Raw genomic sequence first — 23,679 nt, forward strand, 5'->3', positions numbered from 1 at the left:
CATAGAGGCAGTGGAGACGGTGCCAAAGAACCAGTGGGGGAAAGGGATGTACTCCAATCTGTTCCTCGTGGAGAAGAATACGGGGGGGTTCAGAACTATTATAGATCTGAGAAGACTGAACCGATTCTTAAAAGTGAGGAAGTTTCGGATGGAGACCATGAGAACCATTACGGCAGGAATAAGAAGAGGGGACTTCATGGTGTCCCTGGACCTAAAAGATGCCTACTATCATGTTCCAATACATCAGCTGCATCGGAAGTACCTCAGGTTTTGCATAAAAGGGAAGCATTACCAATTTACGTGTCTGCCCTTCGGCCTTGCGGCCTCTCCGAGGGTCTTCACAAAAGTGTTAGTAACTCTGGTGGCATTATTAAGAAAAAGAGGGATTCTCATTTGGCCGTATTTAGACGACGTACTCATAGCAGCTCCATCCGAACAGATGCTCACTTACCACGTCCAGATCGTCATCGACTGTTTACAGAGGCACGGGTGGCTAGTGAATCATCAGAAGAGCCAGTTGACACCCACGCAGAGAATCAAGTTTTTGGGGGTAATAATAGACTCAAAAAGGTTCGAAATTTCACTATCAGAAGAGAGGTGCATAAAGGTCAGGGGACTGTCAGACTCAATTGCAAAAACAAGAGTGACATCCTTAAAGGAATGCTCAAGTCTACTAGGGATGATGTCTTCCACGATAGGAGTCATTCCATGGGCTCAATGGAGAATGAGGGAGTTGCAGTGGGCAATCCTACCGCTTCTAAAGAAAAGGGTCTCCGTAACAAGGAAGATAAATCTGTCTGCAGAAGCAAGAAGGTCTCTACATTGGTGGGCCAAAGAAGCTTTGGAAGACAAGGCGACATCACTACAGTCACCAAGATTCCGGTTAATCACAACCGACGCGAGTCAGCTAGGTTGGGGAGCTCATTGCGAAGGAGAGACAATTCAAGGCACGTGGAAGGCGAAAGAGAGTGCAAACTCGTCAAACTGGCGAGAAGCAGAGGCCGTATGGAGAGCGATGAGAAACTTTTCCCAGACGATCATGGGAACACATTTAAGAATCTTGTCCGACAATACCTCGGTGGTTGCCTACATAAATCACCAGGGGGGAACCAGGAGCAAGTCGCTCATGACAGTACTCTCAAGGATACTATCTTGGGCGGAAAAGAACGTGGAGTCGTTAACAGCCATTCATGTCCCAGGGGAGCAGAACATTCTGGCAGATTTCCTCAGCAGAAACAAGGTGCACCCAGGGGAATGGGAGCTGAACGGAAGAGTCTTCAGAGAAGTGATCAGCCGATTTGGGGTGCCGGAAGTAGATCTAATGGCGACACACTTAAACAAGAAGGTGAACAGATTCTTCTCCAGATACTCTCTTCCCCAGACAGCAGCGATAGATGCTTTCTCCGTCCAGTGGACGTGCAGTTTGGGGTACGTGTTTCCCCCGTTTCCACTAATTCCCAAAGTTCTAAGGAAGATAATGGACGATGGGACAGAGGTGATAGTCATTCTTCCCTTTTGGCCCCGGAGGGCATGGTTTACAACAGTGCTGAGAATGGCAGTTCAAGAACCTTGGACATTGCCGGTGGTTCCAGAACTTCTGATGCAGGGGCAGCTGTTACATCCAGATCCCGCAGGGTTAGCTTTGACGGCGTGGAGATTGAGCGGGGCCATCTGAGGCAGAAGGGTCTTTCGGACCAAGTGATTTCTCTGTTGCTTCAAGCAAGAAAGAAGATTTCGTCTGTGGCTTATTATAGGGTCTGGCGAGCGTTTCTCAACTGGAGAGGGTCAATGGAGGCAATACAAGAAGTTACAACTGCTGATGTCTTACAGTTCCTTTACAAGGGGTTCGCAGATGGTCTGGCTAATTCAACATTGAAGGTTCAGATTTCGGCCTTAAATGTCTTATTAGAGAGAAGACTGGCGGAGGAACAACTGATTATTAGGTTCGGGAATGCGATCAAGAGGATGAGACCTCCAATTAGATCTCTGGTTGCTTCTTGGGACCTAAATCTAGTATTAAAAGCTCTGATGAATCCACCTTTTGAACCGTTAGCAGAGATCTCATTAAAGCACTTAAATTGGAAAACCGTATTTTTGGTCGCCATCACCTCAGCGAGAAGAGTCAGTGAACTCCAAGCGCTATGGGCAGAAGAGCCATATCTGAAGATTCTTCCTGATAAAATTGTTCTTAGAACCAATCCTCATTTTCTCCCCAAAGTCATTTCTGAATTTCATTTGAACCAAGAAATTTCTCTGCCAACGTTTTATCCAGAACCCAAGAATGAGGAAGAGATGGTCTTGCACAATTTGGATGTAGTAAGGAGTATTACTACTTATCTCAAGAGAACAGAGGAGATCAGGAAGGCAAAGAGTTTATTTATAATCCCTGAGGGGTCAAGGAAGGGATTGACTCCTACGAAGCAAACCATCTCAAGATGGATCAGGGAAGTCATTGTATTCGTGTACAAATTGGAGGGAAGAGAAGTTCCAGCAATTGTCACGGCACACTCCACAAGGGCTACGTCGACTTCGTGGGCTTTGAAGGCGAAGGCGTCGATAAAGGACTTGTGTGACGCTGCTACTTGGTCCTCAGTTCATACGTTTTCTAGACATTATGAAGTAAATGTGTCTGTCCCTCAATTTGGGGATCAAGTATTACATGGTGTGATGGATAATTAAAAGAATTATAACTTGACTGGGCCCTCCCGTGTATCTAGCTTTGGTATTCCCAATGTGATGGCTGCCATGGGATCGTAGAAGAAAACATCGGATTATACTTGCCGATAATTCCTTTTCTTCCTAGAGACCATGGCAGCCATTATTTGCCCTCCCTTATGTTCTTTTTTCCCAGAGAGGAAGGAGACACTCGAAAAGACACCAGGAGAGGGGAGGAGCAGGGATATATACCCAAGAGGGAGGAGCCTGGGAAAAAAGTAACCTGTCTAACTCAAGGAATGGGACGATATCCCAATGTGATGGCTGCCATGGTCTCTAGGAAGAAAAGGAATTATCGGCAAGTATAATCCGATGTTATCCCTTACCCCTGACCCATCTCTTCCGCTGACTCCATACCCCTGACGCAGCTATCCCCCTCGCCCCATACCCCTGACGCAGCTATCCCCCTGGCCCCATACCCCTGATGCAGCTATCCCCCTGGCAAAATACGCCTGATGCAGTTCTCTCTATGATGTCATACTAGCACAGCTCTGCCCCTGATGCCATATCCATGTCCCAGCTCTCTCACTGAGGCCATACCCGATGCAGCTCTCCCTATGATGCCATACTAGCACAGCTCTCCCTATGATGCCATACTAGCACAGCTCTCCCACTGCTGCTCCCACTCAGCAGTGGGGAAACCTCTGTCCGCGGCAGTGGGGAATCCCCGGTACGCGGCAGCCCCCCCACCCTGTGGACGCGTCTCCTGTGTGCAAAGAGCACAGGGGCCATTGTCGGCTACATCCAAGCGGGGACACCGAGTGAGAGCCGGGGAGCGGACAGGAGGGGGGTGCTGGTGCGTTGGTGCTGACCGCTGCGCCGTGGGAGGTGCCTGCCCCGCCGGAGCTGTCACTCTGAGCAGCCTCCTCCCAGTGTGTTAAGGAATACTGAGGTCTGCACGGAGCACAGGGGGGCTGTCGGCTACATCCAGCCGGAGCCTGAGGGACGCGATCCGAGTGGCTGCCCCAGTGCAGGGACCGGACAGACAGTAGGAAGCTGAAGAGGGGGGGGGGGGGGGGGAGCAGGTGTCGGGGAGTTGAATCCTGGCTCACGCTGAGCGAGAGCCGGGGGACCAGACAGGAGGGGGGTGCTGGTGCTGATCGCTGCGCCGCGACAGTGGGGAGGCTCGGTTCGACGCAGGGCTACCCCACGTTCCGCCATGGCTATTTTTCTCTTGCGCCAGACCAAAGCTCACGGCGGTCTGATTGGCTGCTGAACCGCAAACTGTGATTGGCCCCCGATGCCGCGGCGGACCTGCTCCTTAGGGATGGACTCTGTGCCTCTGTCTCATACCGCCAGGTAGATTAATGACTACTTGACCTGTTACCGCAAGTGCACCCGGCGATGACCAGATTCTCCTTCCTCCCCAACAAAATCTGGTCGCCAGGAAGCAGAATCTGGTCGCCGTGGCGACCTGGCCCCCGGGGTTTGTCGAGCCCTGGCTTAATGACTCCAACCCTTTTATTAGCTTGGTTGTCCTTCTCTGGACTTTTTCCAGTTCTAGAATGTCCTTTTTATAGTGAGGAGGCCAGAATTGTTCTCCAGATTCTAGATGAGGTCTAACCAATACCTTGTACAGTGGCATAATTATTTCGGTGTCCCTAGCTTCCATGCCCTTTCTTATACAGACTAGCATCTTGTTGGCACTGAGCACTGCACCTCAGTTTGTTATTTGGACTCCTAGGTTCTATTCCAAATCTAAGGTACCGGACGCATATCTAGCAAGTCAATACTCCATTCTTCAGCTTTCATGGGGTATGGGAACAGAAGACCCTACAGAATATCCCTGGTAACACTATGACCTCACTTCTGAGGCTTGTGATGTCGCTGACCCCGAGGACTGGTAATGTGTAAGCCGATGAGTCCCTATTCCAGCTTGCTTCAGACTAGACCCCATGGACATCTGTTGTCTGCAGGACACTGTGCAGGACAGTGGTGGTTCCATGGTGATGTAGTATTTGTTTACTTGGTATGTTTGATCCCCTGGTCTTTGTGGGCACATGATTGACCAGTAACTGCTACATTGGGAGCTTGGTGATCAATTGCAGCCTTTCATAGATTCATGTTGCCCTATTGTATATTCCAACAAGATAATGCAGGGTCACCGCTCCCAATTTAGTTGAGTTGGATCAAGGAGCATTCTATGGTGTGGCGACCCTCTTCGCCCAACGTGAACCCAGTCAAGCATTTCCGTGGTGGAGAATTCTGAACCTACAAGAATTAGGGAGCTTTGGGAAGCTATGTAGACGCATGACTCAGCATCTCTTGTGGAAACGATGCCACGTCACATTGCTGCCCTTCCCCAGACTAGAGGGGATGCTACACTATCCAATGACTTCAGACCACTCAGTGTAGAACCCCATCCTTCCCTGCTCTGTATCAATTGCCTCTGCTCTTTGCATGACACTGCACTCACAAGCGTGCATTGTAAGGTGATAATGTGATCCGGCTGATCTGCGCCATGGTCTGGTTGTAGTGTTACTAGCTGCATGTGGCAGAGGGATGAAATGTGCTGTCCTTTATCTGCAGGAGATGCTTGGCCTGCACCTTATTACTTACATACAGTGATATCTGGCCTAAAATCTATGCCCTCCTATTAGTGTAGAAGTGTGTGTGTGTGTGTGTGTGTGCCTTGTTAAAAATAGAAAAAGTTTGTCTGAAACCTGATCGGAGATGGCTGATGGGTCATTCTGTGTCAGGCAGAGAACGTCTGTTGTGTAGCCTGTCACGCTGTCATTCATTGTACAATGCAGATGTATAGAAGTGATCCATTGCAAAACGCTCAGGACAATGGCCATTTAAACTTCTAGAAACCCATTTTTCCAGCTTTGAACAACTTTGTGGCTGTCCTGTGATCTCTCTGTGCAACAAATCTGAATACTTGACATTGCTGTGAAACATCTCCTGCCCCCTGAACAGCCACCCCGGCCTCCCAATTACCCGTTACCTTTTTTTTTTTTTTTTTCGTAAAATGCGTCACATGAATTCTCTAATCTGCCGACTGTTAATGTAGGACTCCAAAGTGTATACATATGGCCAACAGGATATGTATTTTTATATTTTTATGGACTCCATGGGATTGCACACAGAAAAATGTGTCCAACCAGATTCTCAGTCCAGCGAGATGTGTAATCTTTGATTTTTTTTTTTTTTGGGGGGGGGTACTTGTTTCCTAGCACGACGCCCATCGGTTCGCATATGATGTTACGCGATGGCAGCCGATGTTATACAATTTTAAATTGGATACCATATACGATGGTATAAGATTTTAAAATCGTATAAGTACCCTAATGGGTGTTTTTCATGTTAAATGTGCCCCCTATAAGATTAATTGTATAAGCACCATAATGGGTGCTTACAATGTTAAAAGCACCCCCACTATCAACGCCAACCCGAAGCGTGGCGAGCGCAGCGGTACGCGTCCTCCCGACCTTTTCATACCCCCACTATCCACGTCGGCGTGGAGTTGATTTTATATAGTGTGGCGAGCGCAGCGAGCCCCGCCGATTACTTCATGTATTCCGCGTGCGCTCGTCACACTATATAAAAGCAACTCCACGCCAACGTGGATAGTGGGGGTATGAAAAGGTCGGGAGGACGCGTACCGCTGCGCTCGCCACGCTTCGGGGTGGCGTGGATAGTGGGGGTGCATTTAACAATATAAGCACCCATTAGGGTGCTTATACAATTAAAAATCGCATGCGGGCATATGTCATGCGATGTCATACAACTTAATATCGTGGGCGCCGTGCTAGGAAACAAGTACCTTTTTTTTATTTTATTGGCTGGGGTACATGTAGAAGGGTACAATGTGGGCTTTGTTTCTATATTCCCATGCTGATACACAGGCTTTCCCTTTTCTTATGATTTCTGTCTTTCTCTGGCCCTGCTAAGAAAGTGACGTGTTCCTATTCTGTGCCGTAACAGCAGAGTGCGCTCCAATCCACCTACCTGCTAGGATTGCTCTAGCAGCCTCAGGGGTCCAGGACCCCTCTACTTCCTCCCACCTAGCCTTGTGAGTACCCTCTGGGAAGTTCCAGTCTGCCCATGTTGTGACTGCCCGCTGCCAGCACAAGACTCTGGCATACTGTGGGGTGAAGAAAAACAACCCTCGAGACATTAACTAAATTATTCCATCCCAATGGCACGCAGTATGTCCAGATACATCTAACCAGTGTAAAAAAAAAAAAAAGAGGTGGCCCAGGCTCGGTGTGACCCTCCAGGTCTTACCTTACTGTGCAGTCAGGTCATCTATTTATTAGACTTAACAGAATAGTCAATCCTCTTCCCTTTATGCTCCATTACATGGAGGGTCCTGTATGCCAAAATATAGAACATATTGGTGGCTATGGGGGAGGGGGACAGGACTGCATGCGTGGATGCAGAGAGCTCCCACAGGGCTCATCTGATCAGAAGAGAGGACACTGTTTTCTCGGTACTTGTGTATTCGCACGGCGCCCGTTACGAAGTTAGCGTAGCGGTGCTGTCAGAATCAGCGTAGTGTTTGGGCGCCCAGCACAGTCAACATAGTGTAGTGTTCGTGCCCGTTTGCGCTTAGCCAGAGCTTACGTAGTTAGCGTAGTCAGTCAGCGCTTATTACATTGTGTGGGCACCATTGACCATTTTAAACCTGGCTGACATGACAAACACCCCCACTATCCATGCCAACCCGAAGCGTGGCGAGCGGACGCATTCACCCCCACTATCCATGTCGTCGTGGAGTTGATTTTTTTTATGAAGTGTAGCGAGCGGACACGGATTATTTTACATGTGTTCAGTGTCCGCACGCCACACTTTATATAATAAACTCCATGCTGACGGGGATAGTGGGGGTATGAAAAGGAGGCATTTGTCAGTATGTAACACGGAGCACTGGCAAATGCCTCCTTTATTGTGCAAGAGGCGCACGTGCGCCTGAATACCCCCTTTGTGCAAGAGGCGCACGTGCGCCCGCATACCCCTAACCCAGTCGGCAGGGTTGCTGTACCCTGCCGCAATATCTATGGAGACGCACCTGCGTCTCAGACAGCTGGAGCTCCTCTCCGCCGGCGCCCGCATGATCCCCTCTCCGCCGACGTCCGCGAGCACAGATCTGGCAGTTACCTGCGCTGTGTGAGGCGCTCAATAGGCTTGCCATGGAAGCTGGGGACAGAGCCGGGCTGCCGCGCAGTCACTACGCTAGGCAGCCGTTGGGCTGAAAACATAGCTTAGCCATGCACGGTGCTATTACACAAGTACAGTTTTCTCTTCGCCACCCCCTTTCACAGGAAGTAGTGGTCAGAGGTATTTTGGGGAGGCCTAATGGCTACAAGGTGGGTGATCTGATGGTCAAACATGGGGCAAGGTTGGTTTACAAAAGCAAATGCCTTATTCTTCTTTAACTGCTTCTGTTGTATGTCTGGAAATTTTACAGGACAGCTGCGCTGCTGCCGCGAGCTGTCCTGGAAAGTCTTGCCACTATATGTAGGTGCAATCTGGCTCTGTGATTTGAGGTGGGCATCAAGTTGGCATTGACCTTGTCCAGATGCTTCCTCTGTAGTCTCTGCTCCCTGAGGTTTGTTTTCTATAGAAGTTTTTACGTTGTGTTGGCCCTTGTTTTTTGTGTTGCTTTTCGTGTGTGTGTGTGTGTGTGTGTGTGTGTGTGTGTGGTTTTTATTTATTTATTATATATAAATTAATGGGTTGGGCTTTTCAAACTCTGGCCCTCACTAGTAAGGAGTGTGGTGCAGGAGAGGATGCATCAGTGAGCTACAGAAGGAAACATCCATCTATAATGATCCCTTTGTTTACATCTTGCCCCTATGTCCATTTGGGGACACCCCCCCCCCCCCCCCCCCCCCCCTCCTCCTCTTTAAGATCTACACCCATGTTTCTGGTGTATTTGTATGCAGGACGCATACAGAGGATGTGCTCGTTTCTGTTTGTATGACTAGTCGGGCAGGGCTGCATGGTACAGGCGGATAAATCTCTACTGCTTGCGGTCTGCCTTTCTGGCCTCACAAACCAACACTTTCCAGCTTCCCTGTGACGTCTGTTGTTGTGAATCTGCTATCAGCTGACTGCTGCATTGCCTGTGTTTTTGGTTGAGTCTGACCAGCTTCCTGTGCTGTGGTGGGGGGAGGGGGGAAGTGAGGTAACCATACAGATGTTTGTCAACCCTGAAGTTTAAAGGGACAGTCTGTCACTGTAAAACAAGTGTGGTTAGACCTCAGTGAGGTTCCAGTTACCTGTTGCTGAACTGTACTGTGTGGGCTGGCAGCTGGGTAACATCTGCCTCCTTCGGTCTGCACTGTGCACCTCTTATCGAACGGGATTTCTGTTCATGTTCTATGTAATTCATGTGCAATTCCCAGCATGACCTTGTAGTGCAGGATTTGTGTACATGCAGAAACGTGTGTGTGTGTGTGTGTGTGTGTGTGTGTGTGTGTGTGTGTGTGTGTGTGTGTGTGTGTCCCTTCAAACCTCCCCAATATCACCCTTGTGTGAAGTGGAGACTTTACACTACATTTGTTCTGTAGCTGTGTCTGGCTTGGTTATATAATCTGTGCTTTCTCCTATGATCTGTGTATTGTGGTGACCTTTTACCACACTGAATACAGGGTGTTCCTGGGATTTGTACTTTTCCACCTCTGTTCTAAGTGGATCTAAACCACACAGCATTCCCCCAGCAGAGATCCTATATGATTGGGATGCTGGCATCCGATGGGGGGTCAGGTAGGTATACTTACCCTCCCCTATCCATATAGTGACCACTAGAATGCTGATCACATCCTGTAATGATCAAATCACCAGCCACTTAACAGCGCCGGATGTACAGTGTTTCCCCGATTAAAAAGACAGTGTTATTTGTTTATTTTTTTGGTCCAAAAAACACCCATTATTTTTGGGGTAGGGCTTATTTTATTGCCACCCAGTTCTGCTTTCATCCACATTCTGCTCCTCAGTCCTGCCCCTCACCTTCTACTTTCAGCACAACTTCATTTCATTTCCTTCCATGTTTTTCATCCTTTCCGCTGTCACTCTGCTCCTGCCTTTGTACCCTACAGACGCCGCTTGGATGGTGCGCGGTGACGTCACATGAGCAATGCATCCCCGGGACCGGGAGGCTTCACCGGTACCAGGGCTGCTACCGCAGCAGCATCCCTTTCATGCAGGGCTGTGGTGGGTGGGGCGGGGGCAGAGCTGGAGGCATTGTACTGGTAGTTTAGTGCAGGCACTTGGGAAAATGGGATTTTCGAGGTAGGGCTTATCGGGGAAACACGGTAGTGGTCCGAACACTGCATGATAATAGTACCCGTTTTGAGTTACAGGTATATCTATCTATCCCTACATCTTTTGCTTTCAGAACTAAACGCCAACAGACCACCCAGGAGGCTCCATGTGGTAATACAAGGACCAGCATGTTCTCCAAATATTGGTCCTACACCTGGCTCCCAGGACAGTGATGCAGAAGAACAGCAAGTTGCTCAAATCAATTTATTGGTCTATTACAGGCGCTTGCACAGGATGGGCTAATCTTTATTGTATAGATCCCCCCCCCCCCCCCCCCCCCCCCCTTCACAGTAAGCGCCTACAATAGACCAATAAACCAATAAGTTGCATTAAGCAAGTTGTGTATTACTGTCCAACTGTTGGTGTATTTGTCAAGCTATTTTTCACTTAAATAACAGGGACATCTGTATATGATTTATGTATCCCAGCAGTGAAGGAAGAGGTCATCTGAGAAAAAAGCAAATCTCTTCTCCGTTAAGTTCTGACTTCTACAACATTGCATTGTAGAGGAGCAAGCCGGCCCTCTACAGCACTTATTTGGCCATGCAGGAAACCGTTACTTACCCTATATAATGCCATTTGAGTGTGGTTATGAGGAAAATCCTTACTTTTTCTTGAATAGCCCTGAGAGCAGTAGTGAATAAAGAAAACTACATTTCTTTCTCTTAAATCCTTACTTCAGCCATAAACTGCCGGGGCAGATGGATCTTGTCCAATCAGCTCCGGCGCTGGCTGAAACCCCGCCCCTCATTCTGTAGGGTTTGCCAATGCTCCTGGCGGTGTCATTTACAGAGTGTAATACTGGAATAAATAAATATTACAATATATTTCTATCCCTTCTTTTCACTTGTCTTCTGAATTCATATTGCTTCTCACCTGGGCGACTGATCATGTTGGGGAGGGAGCAATATTCAAGAATGGACAGTCACATGGAAGAAAGATATGTCAGTCCTCACATCATCATCAAGCCTAGCAGTGTATCCTCCTAACCCTCTGTTCCATGCCCGTAACCCATACCCCATCAGTGTCCCTCTTGTCTGTCTGCCCCTCCGCCTTCGGAATGTAACCTCTCACCTCGTATTTTTTTTTCTTCTTTCTTAGACTATCTTCTACTCTATTCTCTCCGCACCTAACCTTCAGTCTGTCACCTTAATTGTCATTTCCGTGTCCAGTTTGCAGATGCAGCGATGTTTCTATACCATGCACTTGTACTACATTGGGGTATATTCCATGCTATGATGATGATGAGCGGTGCTGATAGCTCGCCGTCCTAGCCTGATTCCCCCTTCAATCGCCGTTTCCACCTTTGTGGCTGTCAAACGGCAAGGCTCGCTGCATTTGCGGTGAACCTGGTCATTCTGGGGAATCCGACGACTGTTTTCCCGGAACGTTGAATACGGCGAGGGGCTGGACAGTGAGGATGGCTTTTCCTCGCTGTCCAAACCCGAGCTCCATTGAATATATATACCCCTTTGTCCTGTTTTGCTCATTTGTGTATATGGCACAGGTCTTCAACCTGTGGCCCTCCAGATGTTGTGGAACTACATATCCCAGCATGCCCTGAGGGTTTTTGGCATGCTCTTATAGGAAAAAATGTTGCAATGCATGTTGGAACCTGTAGTTTCACGACATCTGGAGGGCCAACCCGAGCTCCATTGAATATATATACCCCTTTGTCCTGTTTTGCTCATTTGTGTATATGGCACAGGTCTTCAACCTGTGGCCCTCCAGATGTTGTGGAACTACATATCCCAGCATGCCCTAAGGGTTTTTGGCATGCTCTTATAGGAAAAAATGTTGCAATGCATGTTGGAACCTGTAGTTTCACGACATCTGGAGGGCCACCGGTTGAAAACCCATGGTATATGGAGTCTGCGTCCTGCAGAACCCTTGTGGCACCATATCAATATAGAGTAAATCATTTTGTGGATGCCGAATCCATTTAGTAGGTTGTCACTGGTGCCTGAAAGGGAGAGGTGATTCCAGACACAAAAGGACAACCTCCCCTCTCCTAGTACACAGAAAGGAATCTGCGGTTGTGATTTGGATCTACGTGATAATTGGAATCCACAGATGTCAGTTTGCAAAGATGAGATTAAGCCGCTCTGCTGTCTGTCCCTACCGCTACATGATAATATCACCTGCTCTGTGTCATATAATTGCTTAAAGTTAATGCTACATGCTAGCACAGGGCCTTCAGGTACAACCTATTAAGGCAAGGTCTTTTTCTACATACCAGGAACAACTTGTAATAGTAGACAAAAAGATTTGAGTCCATATCCGAATTACTGATAAATAAACCCCTTTAATGTCTTTTGGGTGGGATGTACTAAAAAAAATTCGAGAGCCGCTGGTTTTCTGAGATTTTACCACATTTCTGAATGGACTAAAGCCCCACTGGCAGGCCTGCAGTGCGGAGGTAACAGCTGTAGCTAGAACGACCCCATAGTCAAATGGCTGCCTCGGATCTGTGCACTCAGCCACATGTAACCTCTTATCCCCTGTCCCCCGTGTGATAATTGTACTGTCTCTGCTATAACTGCGATGTCTCTGCTCATACTGTTACCTTCCAGGCTGCTGCAGCGACCAGTGGCGCCGCTGATGGCTGCCTAGGCGCTGTGCAGCTTGGTAGGTATATGTTCTCTGTGTGCCAGTATACTGTCCCTGCTTATATTGTAACCTACCTGGCTGCTGAAGCGACCAGTGGCGCCACGGATGGCTGCCTAGGTGCTGTGCTGCTTGGCAGGTATGTGTTCCCCGCATGTAACGTCTCAATGTAATGAATGTAATTCTCCCCCTTTATCCCTGCTTGATGCTGCACTGTATATCCACAAAAAATTCCTAGTGTGCGCAAGCACACATGGCCAATAAAGTTGATTCTCATAGTCCTATGGGCTTCTCTCTGCTGCACTGTGAGAGGGATCAGACGCTGCGTCACAGGCCGAGAAGTCTGACCACCCGCCATCACAAAGGGCAGCTCTTATCGGGAGCTGTTCAGTTAGAGACCCTATCTTCTCGCCTGGTAAATGAATGTGTTAACGGGCAGTAACCTATAGCTTACGGGATACATTCCCAGACCAATGGGTTAACATGGCAGCAGCGCCTGGTAACCAGCTAGTCAACACGACTTTTTTTCGAGTCTAATAAAGTTTGTGGGGGGGATCCTGGTTAGTATTGGTTTTTGTCTGTTATATTGTATATGATAATAGTTCCGGCTTCCTCCTGTTTTTGTTGGTCAAACAATTGTGAATTGATTGATTACTCTATTTACAGTCCTGTCGTCCAGCCGCTGGGGGCTCAGGGAGCGAGCATTCCTCGTCCTGCCCAACTGCAGACGTTATTCGGGTGAGTAATGTGTGTATATCCTACAGTATTGGTACTTTGTGGAACATTTTCCCCTTTTTAAGGTGCTCTATACTCCATATAAGAAACAGTTGGCCTTAAGCATTAATTCCTGTAAACCTGTCTATAGGGTGTAATGACCTGCTGAGCTAAGGGTTCTACTAAGGTTCTGCAGTAAAAAAAAATTATTTATTTTTTTGTCCGAAAATTACCACAATGTATGTTTGGGTATTGTGTATGGGGCTTGAAGTACCCAGAGAAAACGCATGGGAAGGACATACTAACTCATAGGGCTAATTCACATGCTCCGGCTCCTGCCGGGCGGCGAGACCCCACGCTGCCAGGAAGCCGTGCCGCATACAGCAGTTTACATGATAGCCACAGCCCGGCAGCCTTACCTTCCAGTGGTGGGATCCGGCTGCAACTGGGTGGCTGTCCTGTGTGAATGGACACAATTGTGTCCATTATGAACTACGGTGTGCGGCACGGCATTTGGCCGTGCGGGGTTTCCCCGCCCGGCAGCAGCCGGAGCGTGTGAAATAGCCCATAGGTCCTCTACCCATGGTTTGCAAACCTTTTATGTGGTATAAAGGAAACATTACACTTTAACATAACATGTTTTGCGGCTTAATTTAAATGGACAACCAAAAAATAATTCGTCCATGGATATAGTCAGCAACGCAAATGTTAGCAGACACGGCGCTCGGCTTCTTGAATAGTACCTCGAACCGTAGCCAATTGAAAAACTGATTAAATTTCTGAATTCGGCACATATTGATAAACCCAAATTAATATAACTTTTTCTGCTGCCCATAAACTTTACAATTTGGTGAGCAGTGGAATCATTCTCTTCTCTTTACTGGCCCAACCTCCCCCATAACAGGAACATTAAAGTATTTTGAGTATAGTACTAGAAATGTTTTCTAGAACTCTGGTCTGTGTGGTGTGGCGCAAGGAGCGTGCTGCTCACCATTACAGGATCTAGGCGTCCCCTCTGACCAGTACCACAGATATGTATTGCTTTACCTGTTGCATCTGTAACGTGAAGTACAGTATGCCGCTGAAGCCACAATGGTACAAGATGTTGGCGTTAATCAGTTGCAGTGCTCTATTCTGCTGATCAGCTGTCACAGGGAGCAGTAGGATTGGGTGGGTTATGTTTTTTGCATATGTCCACACAGCAGCGGGAGCTGTCTTGTGGGCTACCAACCAATTCATAGCCCCAGTTCCCCAGAGCAATACCAGGGCTTTGTCAGTCTCTAATGTGACAGTTGGGTAAGTTGAATGCAGTGGTATTAACCATGGTGCAGGACTGTGCGTATTTATGAGTGTACCATCTCTTCCAGAGGATGAAGTTCTTGCTGCTGCAGCAGAAGTACTTGGAGTACTTAGAAGATGGGAAGGTCTTGGAAGCCCTGCAGGTCTTACGCTGTGAGCTGACGCCCCTGAAATACAATACAGAGAGAATTCATGTTCTCAGTGGGTAAGAGTCTGTTTCCTGTGTGTGATACTGGGGCCGGCGCTAGACACTACCTGCCTAACAGAGTATTGTAGCTGGTCAGCTCTCTTCAGGGCTAACATTCAGTCCTGAGGTTTTAGGATTCAGTTTCTTTTGCCAACGTTTTCAGGGAGGAACTTTATATCTAGTACTGGGAATAATGACCTTAAAATCTAACATGCAGCATAATGGCACATTTTGGGGTGAATTATTTTGAACCCACAAAAGTCTTTGGGGTAGATGTATTCAGCCTGGTGCAGTCATAAAGTTGAAGGTGATCATGACATTTTTCAAACCAGCTCGTAACTTGACAGTTTGACGGTGATTTGGCTGCTGCATTAACCACCTTCTCCAAAATGGGTCAAATTCTAGTATTCACTCTAGAATTTTTTTGCTTTTTAGGGTGATCAATCCCAGGGGGATCCTAGGATTTTGTCCCCAAATTGCTGGTATTTAAATTTCAGGATTGTGTATGCACAGTGTAATGCTAGGCAGCTACCCGGCTGTGCGGCTCTGCACAGCGTGACGTGGTCAGGGTCATGCGCTCCTTTTTTTTTTTTTAATCCTGGGATTGGAAGAAATGCCACGGGATTGGCTTCCCTAGTGCTGATCACCGAGCAGGGCCTATTTTATCAGGTGGTAGGGCACTTTAAACCGAAAATACATTTGTAACCAACCCATCCCTAGTAGTGCTGCAGACCGAAATGCTCCCTGCCAGTAGAGACATAGATAGTGTCCCAATAATACTCACCACCCCGGCCCGTGTCTTCTGCTACCGCCTCCTTACATATCTGAGTGGAGAAGCAAATCTCAAGCTTCTCCCACCATTTCAAATATGGCCCAGCTTGTAAGCCAATCACTGACCCCGGTTTCTGGCATCCGCGCTCCAGTTGGTGGGCAGTGCCACAGTACAATATGCCTACAGCCATCTGTGCGTCCCCTGCGCCCCAGACTGCTCAGCAGCATATCAGCGGTCCACAAAGGGCACCGCACATTCAGTAACTTTAAAAAAAAAAATGGTCTTGGTGGGAACACGAATACTCGGTACCATGCGATGTGTAATTGCCGTAGCCTGACTACATACCTTTATATTAAGTGGGATTCTGTGGTGGTTCGTTTGCAAGCAGGAACCTGCTTTACCCACTGACTGTATGCCAACTGCCATCATTCGTATAGACCAGTGGTTCCCAACCCTGGTCCTCAAGTACCCCCAACAGTGCACGTTTTCCAGGTCACCCGGCAGGTGCACTCATTATTCAGGCACATTTGAAAAGATCCACAGGTGCAGCTAATTATAGCACTTGTGATTCTGTGTGGAGACCTGCAAAACATGCACTGTTGGGGGTACTTGAGGACCAGGGTTGGGAACCACTGGTATAGACACTTACAGCAGCATTAATCCTAAACCCATGACACTGGGTGAACCTCCTATTTGGAGGTAAAGAGGTTGTCCGTGGAGGGTGCATGGCCTGCAGAGTTGTAGCCCAAGTCACCATGGAGTGGTCACGAAAGAGATCTTGGTGTTCACGCTTCCTCTTATGCCGCACTGTGTGCTCCTGCATGTGGCGTTGTGTAGTCACTCCAATAATAAGACCAGATACCAGATCGTCTATATGTAATATAACAGAAATGATCAGTTATTGGGGTAGGAAACATTGTCAATTAGCCACTATAGTACTGCTCTCTCCATATTAATGGGCCAGTTTGTTGTTCCGGCAGGTATTTAATGTGTAGCCACGCAGAAGACCTACGCGCGAAGGCAGAGTGGGAAGGTAAAGGGACTGTGTCGCGCTCAAAACTGCTCGATAAACTCCAGAGTAAGTACTTCTGTCTCTTCTGCCTCGTAGCTGTTCTCTTACCACTTTTATGCAAGCACTTTCTCTTTTCCTATCTGTTGTCTGTTTTAACCTTCTAGTAGTGTGTACTTATGACAGATGTTTTCATCACAGGTGTTTTTTCTTTCAGCTGTGTGTAATTGTGTTTGTGTATAGCGTCCATACATTGTCCTTTGTGCTTGAGGGATTTTTTTTTCTTTTTTCTTTTCTTAGCATACCTACCGCCATCCGTGATGCTGCCCCCCAGACGCCTGCAAACGCTGCTGCGCCAGGCGGTGGAGCTGCAGAGAGATCGGTGCCTCTACCACAACACAAAACTAGACAATAGTTTGGACTCGGTCTCCCTGCTGATTGATCATGTCTGCAGCAGGTAAGTGACGTCCGGTCAGTCACCTGCGGTCCTGACCCCGTAAAACCCAGAGAAATGTTTTTTGTGTCTTAGTGGAATGAAGAGAAATTCGACATGACTATTATAACCCGCTTCACTTATTTTTTTTTTTCCCCTTTTGAAGGAAGCAGTTTCCATGCTTCACTCAGCAAGTCCTTACAGAGCACTGCAACGAAGTCTGGTTCTGTAAGTTCTCCAACGACGGCACTAAACTAGCAACAGGATCAAAAGACACAACTGTTATTATTTGGCAGGTCGATCCAGTAAGTATTGCCGTTCCTTTGTAGCTTTTACCACGGTCCCTGATCACGCTGTGGCTGAGTAAGGTCATGTTACTCGAGCCTGTCATTTGTACAGTAACTTGGCCAATGCTTGCTCAGCGTAAACAATGAGAGTTTGGGGTTGGTCGCAGTCTCCTGTTTTATATCGTGTCGATGAGAAATGTTAACAACTTTTTAACTGTTTGTGCTGCTATTCGGGTTCTTATTTAAAAAAAAATATAGAACCATAACACACTATTTGTTTTGAGAGAGGACCGAAAGGATCCCAAAATCGCGTTGCCCATTTTCAGAATATTTAGCAGAATATAATGCTTATTTGTATTGCTGTGTGCTTATACCTATATGGCAAATTCTCCAAAGAACACCGGCAATAAAAAGCGGTGTTTTAGGGAAGGAGGGCTGTGTTCTCCCCTCACTAGATTTCTCAGGCAGCCTGGCCAGACTTTTCATGCTGCCAAGTCACGCAGCATAGTATGGCTTAACGCCAACTTCACAGCTGCCCCTAACTGGAGGAGAGAATGCCAGCCACTCCCTGCCCCTCGTCCTCAGCCACTGGATGCAAGTGTTACAGCCTCGGTCTCCACTTCTTTCACCCAGTGACTCATTAGCTGCTGTGATATAGTTTAGTTTGTCTCCTCAGAAGTAGCCTACACACATTAGACCACCTGTCAATAATCCTTACTTAGGGGCATGTCACTGGTTTATATGTTCATTTAATTGGGTAGGGTGGACTGCTTTGTGTTCTCATGCTCCCGGTATTGTTGCCTGTATGTTGCTTCTCATGCTCCCGGTTTTGTTGCATGTGTGTTTGTGTCACTTCTCGTGCTCTTTCGGTATTGTTGCGTATGTGTGTCTCACTTCTCGCTGCCTTGGTATTGTCTGTGTGCCGCTTCTCATGTTTCCTCTGTATTGTTGCCTGTGTGTGTGCCACTTTTCATGCTCCCGGTATTGTGGTGTGTGTGTGTGTGTGTGTGTCACTTCTTCTTATGCTCCTGGTATTGTTGCCTGTGTGTGTGTCACTTCTCGCTCTCCCGGTATTGTTGCCTGTGGGTCACTTCTCATGTTGTCTGTGGGTTTGTGTGGCACTTTTCATGCCCCCGGTATTATTGCCTGTGTGTCACTTCTCGCTCTCCTGCTATTGTTTGTGTATCACTTCTCGTGCTCTCTCGGTATTGTTGCCTGTGTGTGTCACTTCTCATGCTCCTGGTATTGTCTGTGTGTCACTTCTCGCTCTTCCGGAATTGTGGGGGGTGTGTGTGTGTGTGTGTGTGTGTGTGTGTCACTTCTCATGTTCTCTCTGTATTATTGCCTGTGTATGTCACTTCTCGCTCTCCCGCTATTGTTGCCTGTGTGTCACTTCTCGTGCTCTCGGTATTGTGGGGTGTGTGTGTCTTCTCGTGCTACTGGTATTGTTGCCTGTGTGTTTGTGTCACTTCTCGTGCTCTCTCGGTATTGTGGTGTGTGTGTCTTCTCGTGCTACTGGTATTGTGGCCTGTGGGTGTCACTTTTCATGCTCTCTTGGTATTGTGGTGTGTGTGTTCTCATGATCTCTCGGTATTGTGGTGTGTGTGTGTGTGTGTGTGTGTCAGTTCTCATGATCTCTCGGTATTGTGGTGTGTGTGTGTCACTTTTCATGCTCTCTCGGTATTGTGGGGGGTGTGTGTGTGTGTGTGTGTGTGACTTCTCGTGCTACTGGTATTGTTGCCTGTGTGTGTCACTTCTCATGCTCTCTTGGTATTGGGGTGTGTGTGTGTGCCACTTCTCGCGCTCCCTCTGTATTGTTGCCTGTGTGTGCCTCTTCTCGTGCTCTCTCGGTATTGTTGCCTGTGTGTGTGCCACTTCTCGTGCTCTCTCGGTATTGTTGCCTGTGTGTGTGCCACTTCTCGTGCTCTCTCGGTATTGTTGCCTGTGTGTGTGCCGCTTCTCGTGCTCTCTCGGTATTGTTGCCTGTGTGTGTGCCGCTTCTCGTGCTCTCTCGGTATTGTTGCCTGTGTGTGTGCCACTTCTCGTGCTCTCGGTATTGTTGCCTGTGTGTGTGCCACTTCTCGTGCTCTCTCGGTATTGTTGCCTGTGTGTGTGCCGCTTCTCGTGCTCTCTCGGTATTGTTGCCTGTGTGTGCCGCTTCTCGTGCTCTCTCGGTATTGTTGCCTGTGTGTGTGCCGCTTCTCCTGCTCTCTCGGTATTGTTGCCTGTGTGTGTGCCGCTTCTCCTGCTCTCTCGGTATTGTTGCCTGTGTGTGTGCCGCTTCTCGTACTCTCTCGGTATTGTTGCCTGTGTGTGCCGCTTCTCGCGCTCTCTCGGTATTGTTGCCTGTGTGTGCCACTTCTCGCGCTCTCTCGGTATTGTTGCCTGTGTGTGCCACTTCTCGCGCTCTCTCTCTCTCGTTGCCTGTTTGTGCCACTTCTCGTACTCTCTCGGTATTGTTGCCTGTGTGTGCCACTTCTCGTGCTCTCCCGGTATGTGTGACACCTGGTGCTGCAGGATTAGGGCAGGCAGTGAGTTGCTTGGCACGCGGTACTGTTGTGTAAGATGACTGAAGTGGGTTAATTAGCGCATTATGAAAGAGGTCAGTGTTCCTTTCCATAAGACCTGTAACAGGATAGGAATGTTAATTGTGCTCAGACGTATAGGAATGAGTTGTGTTTATAGGAGGGGCTCATAAATGATCAGAGCTGTACATAACAATCTGGGTGGTTGGTGCTGGTTTGTCAGTCACCTCTCCTGTATCTGCTTGTACTGTTATATACATGGGTACAAACCCCTATTGTTATGGGGTATATTTATTTATTTTGGGGTCTTTACCATTAGCTTGGTTTACGCTATTTACTGTGGATTGATTCGGTAGGACTAATGATTAGGGGTCAGGTGGTTTGGGGGGGGGGTCCTAAATTTAATTTTGATGGGTAACATTTCTGGCGCATGGTAGTACTTAAATAAAATAAAAAAAAACTTCATGTTGACCTAGACACTGACTCGATGAACCAAAACCCAGCCAGACAGGGAACTCTCCACCTGACGAAGGCTGTAATGAGCCCCGTACACACTATGGGCCTGATTCAGACCTGATCACTCGTAGGTAAACTCTGCCCTGTACAAGTGAAATTCTTCCCGCATGCAGCGCTGCAAAGGCTGACCATCTCTGTGGGGAGAACAGAAAAAAACCTCCCAGCGCTTGTCAATCAATTGTGAGCCATCGCTGGCTATGCTTCTAAGGACTGCTTGCACATGCGTAATGTGCGCATGCGCGGCTATTCGATAACCCCAACGCAGCATCCATTATTCTTTAGTAAGAGTCCCCGTTTCCCCCAGTGATGCTGTAGAGCAGTGAAAAAATAACTGCCAAGCAGAGTGCACACTAGACGATATTATGAACGAATTTGACAGTTTAAATGGTTCAAAATGACCACCTTCATATTGTCTGATGTGTATTCGCTATCACGGAGTATTCCTACGACCCCGATTAGTCGGTGACCTCCTCAGTCTGCACATGCAAGATGACAGAAGACATTGCTACGAAGGGCACAGCATGGCCTCTGCTGGCATCGGCATGTGGGAATGCACATACCATTGCCGGGTTTCCCACGCTGCTATGTGGATAAGTACGCACATCTAGTAGTGTGCACCCGGCATTTGCGTCTTGTGCAGGCAGCTGTATGGGTCGGTACTTGAAAACCAGTACTGTAAATTGACCTGACCCTACTGGAAATGGGTAAGACCTGTCATTGGGATGTCCTTGACAATTAAGGGGTCACATGACTTATAAGAGGACACCAAGCTGTTGTTGTGAGGAGCAGGGGCACCTCTGAAGAACTCTCCCCATAACTCCTTGTTGGGTCTTTTCTCTGCTTATGAATTGTTGTCTTTCCCCAGGACACACACCAGCTGAAGTTACTGAAGACACTAGAAGGCCATGCTTACGGTGTTTCCTACCTAGCCTGGAGCCCAGACGACAATTATCTAGTTGCTTGCGGCCCAGACGACTGCTCGGAGCTGTGGCTGTGGAATGTACAGGTACGGTGGTGCCAAATGTTACATTAGTATTGTGCTGCTGATATCTGTGACTGCAGTACAGGCCTTTCATCATAGAACTACAGTAATGCTGCAGCCTTTTGTTCATTGCATAGGCAGCTTATGACAAAGGGTCTCCCCTCTACCCAAATGTTCAAGAGGGTAATCTAACGATTTCTACATCTATGATGTAAACAAGAAATAGTGTCAATGGGCAACTGTTCTAATTAAAGGGGCGGTAGCAGTTGGAGTTGGTCACTAGAGGGAGGGTTAGGGGATATTTACCAGAATACTGGAAGATCGGCCATCTGACCTGGAAGTGAGTCACGTGGTGGGACTGGAGGCCCAGACAGAACCACCAGGAGTAGGTAAGTCGCCAGGGATGAAGATATATTGACCTCCATACTTGCTGTCATTTTTTCCTCATTGGTCTCTCCCTGCACCGGAGGGACCGGCCATTACTCAGACATGCCAGTATCTCATAGCCACGTTACGGAGGTGGTTCAGGAAGCAGTACCTACTATGTATAAGCAGTAAAAACTCCCCTCCCCCTCGCAATACCTGCTAGAACCCACTGCAAATGAGCCTTTTACTGATGCACGCTCTCCCCTCCAGCCTGGCGCCCCCAGAGCGGTCCCTGCTGTAGTGATAGGGCAACATCCGCTTCAGGTGTTGGCGCAGTCAGTGCCAGCACTCTGTCATTTAACAAACTTCTCCGTATACTGATCGCTGCACAGAACCCCGTACAATGCAATGTTGAGGACAAATTAGCGCAAGGAAGGAAACTGTACACATTCCAGGTTAACCGGGCAAAAGACTGGTCAGATTTAGCCACACACGTGTCTTAATACCAAAATCTTTTGACAACAGTAACCCTGGGCAACCGTTACGCTATTGGCTAACTAAGGAGTTACATTGAGAGAATGCAGCAGCACGGGAAACGTACCAGTTGTCTGCGCCATTTGGTGCCCACAGGACAAGTGTAAGGAGGATACACCTGTACCGGCTGATCTGTTCCGACCAGAAACAATACCCGCAATGGTTGATCCATACTTATGAGTGACCTTTCTCTTACTATGAGGTTAATTTGTTTTATCTGTATCTACATCTTTTTCTAGTCTGGTGAACTGAGGACAAAGATGAGCCAGTCTCACGAAGACAGTCTGACGAGCGTGGCTTGGAATCCCGACGGGAAACGCTTTGTGACCGGTGGCCAGCGGGGACAGTTCTACCAATGCGTATGATGTGCTTTATTCCCCACAATAACTACAAGCCTCCACGTGTAGTACAGTGTATCTAGCCTTTACCTCTCCTGTAGCTTTAGGGAGTCTAGAACGCAGGCAAAACACTGGGCTTACACCAACAACCTCAGTGCTGATCACATAGGATTACAGATGTGTCCACTTATTACCGCTATGCTCCATGCGATACAAGTCACGTTATACATGTGACTGCTGCAGCTTCTGTTTAATAGCATCTGATTTGCACAATATGCTTCTGCTGATTAAAATATGCAGCATGTCTATAGAACAAAACTGTACCAATAGTCCAGTGCTAAAAACCTGATGACACGACTCCCCAGTGTCTAAATACAATTGCTGAGTTGCAGGTAAATCAAATTACTCCAATTAATGCTGCTGTCTGCCAGGGACTGCTCAAAATCCTATCTGAAAGAAACCAGAAAAAACACGGGGGATGACAAACTACGCAAGATGGGAGTATTAAGATAACAGTAATTTATTAACAAATTAAAATTGCATAGGGAGAGGAATCGGTAGTAGAAAAAAAGACGTAATAATGCCACTTTATAGGTCATTGGTACGACCTCATCTGAAATACTGTGTCCAGTTCTGGAGACCATATCTTCAGAAGGATATAAATACAGTGGAGAGTGTCCAAAGAAGGGCAACTAAAATGGTTCATGGCCTACATCACAAAACTTACCTGGATAGACTAAAAGATCTTAACATGTATAGTTTGGAGCAGAGAAGGGAAAGGGGGACATGATAGAAATCTTCAAATATATCAAGGGTTTAAACATAGTACAGGAGGGAAATTTTCTTCAAAGGAAAACAAGTAATAAAACACGAGGACATGCACTGAAACTGGAGGGAGGTAGGTTTAGGGGAAATGTTCGAAAGAATTACTTCACAGAAAGGGTAGTGGATAAGTGGAATAGCCTCCCATCAGAGGTGGTAGAGGCTAAGACAGTAGAACAATTTAAACATGCTTGGGATAGGCATATGAATATCCTTACAAAGAAATAAGGATTAAAAAGGGTTGAGATTACCTGAAGGGTAAAAAAAGGGACAGACTAGATGGGCCAAATGGTTCTTATTT

General features: G+C 47.6%; 1 protein-coding gene across 1 annotated transcript in view; it reads left to right on the forward strand.

Annotated features, from left to right (window-relative positions):
* The window catches only part of WDR26 (WD repeat domain 26), a 61,188-nt gene that overhangs the window by 16,731 nt on the left and 20,778 nt on the right, over positions 1 to 23,679 (forward strand). Inside the window, 7 exon segments of the mRNA XM_083175566.1 lie at positions 13,261 to 13,332; positions 14,676 to 14,812; positions 16,547 to 16,644; positions 16,876 to 17,032; positions 17,175 to 17,313; positions 21,202 to 21,342; positions 22,458 to 22,577. Of these exon segments, the coding sequence (XP_083031692.1) occupies positions 13,261 to 13,332; positions 14,676 to 14,812; positions 16,547 to 16,644; positions 16,876 to 17,032; positions 17,175 to 17,313; positions 21,202 to 21,342; positions 22,458 to 22,577 (864 nt within the window).

This window comes from Crinia signifera, chromosome 3, assembly GCF_055691185.1.
Source record: "Crinia signifera chromosome 3, ASM5569118v1, whole genome shotgun sequence".
In the NCBI taxonomy this organism is placed as follows: Eukaryota; Metazoa; Chordata; class Amphibia; order Anura; family Myobatrachidae; genus Crinia; species Crinia signifera.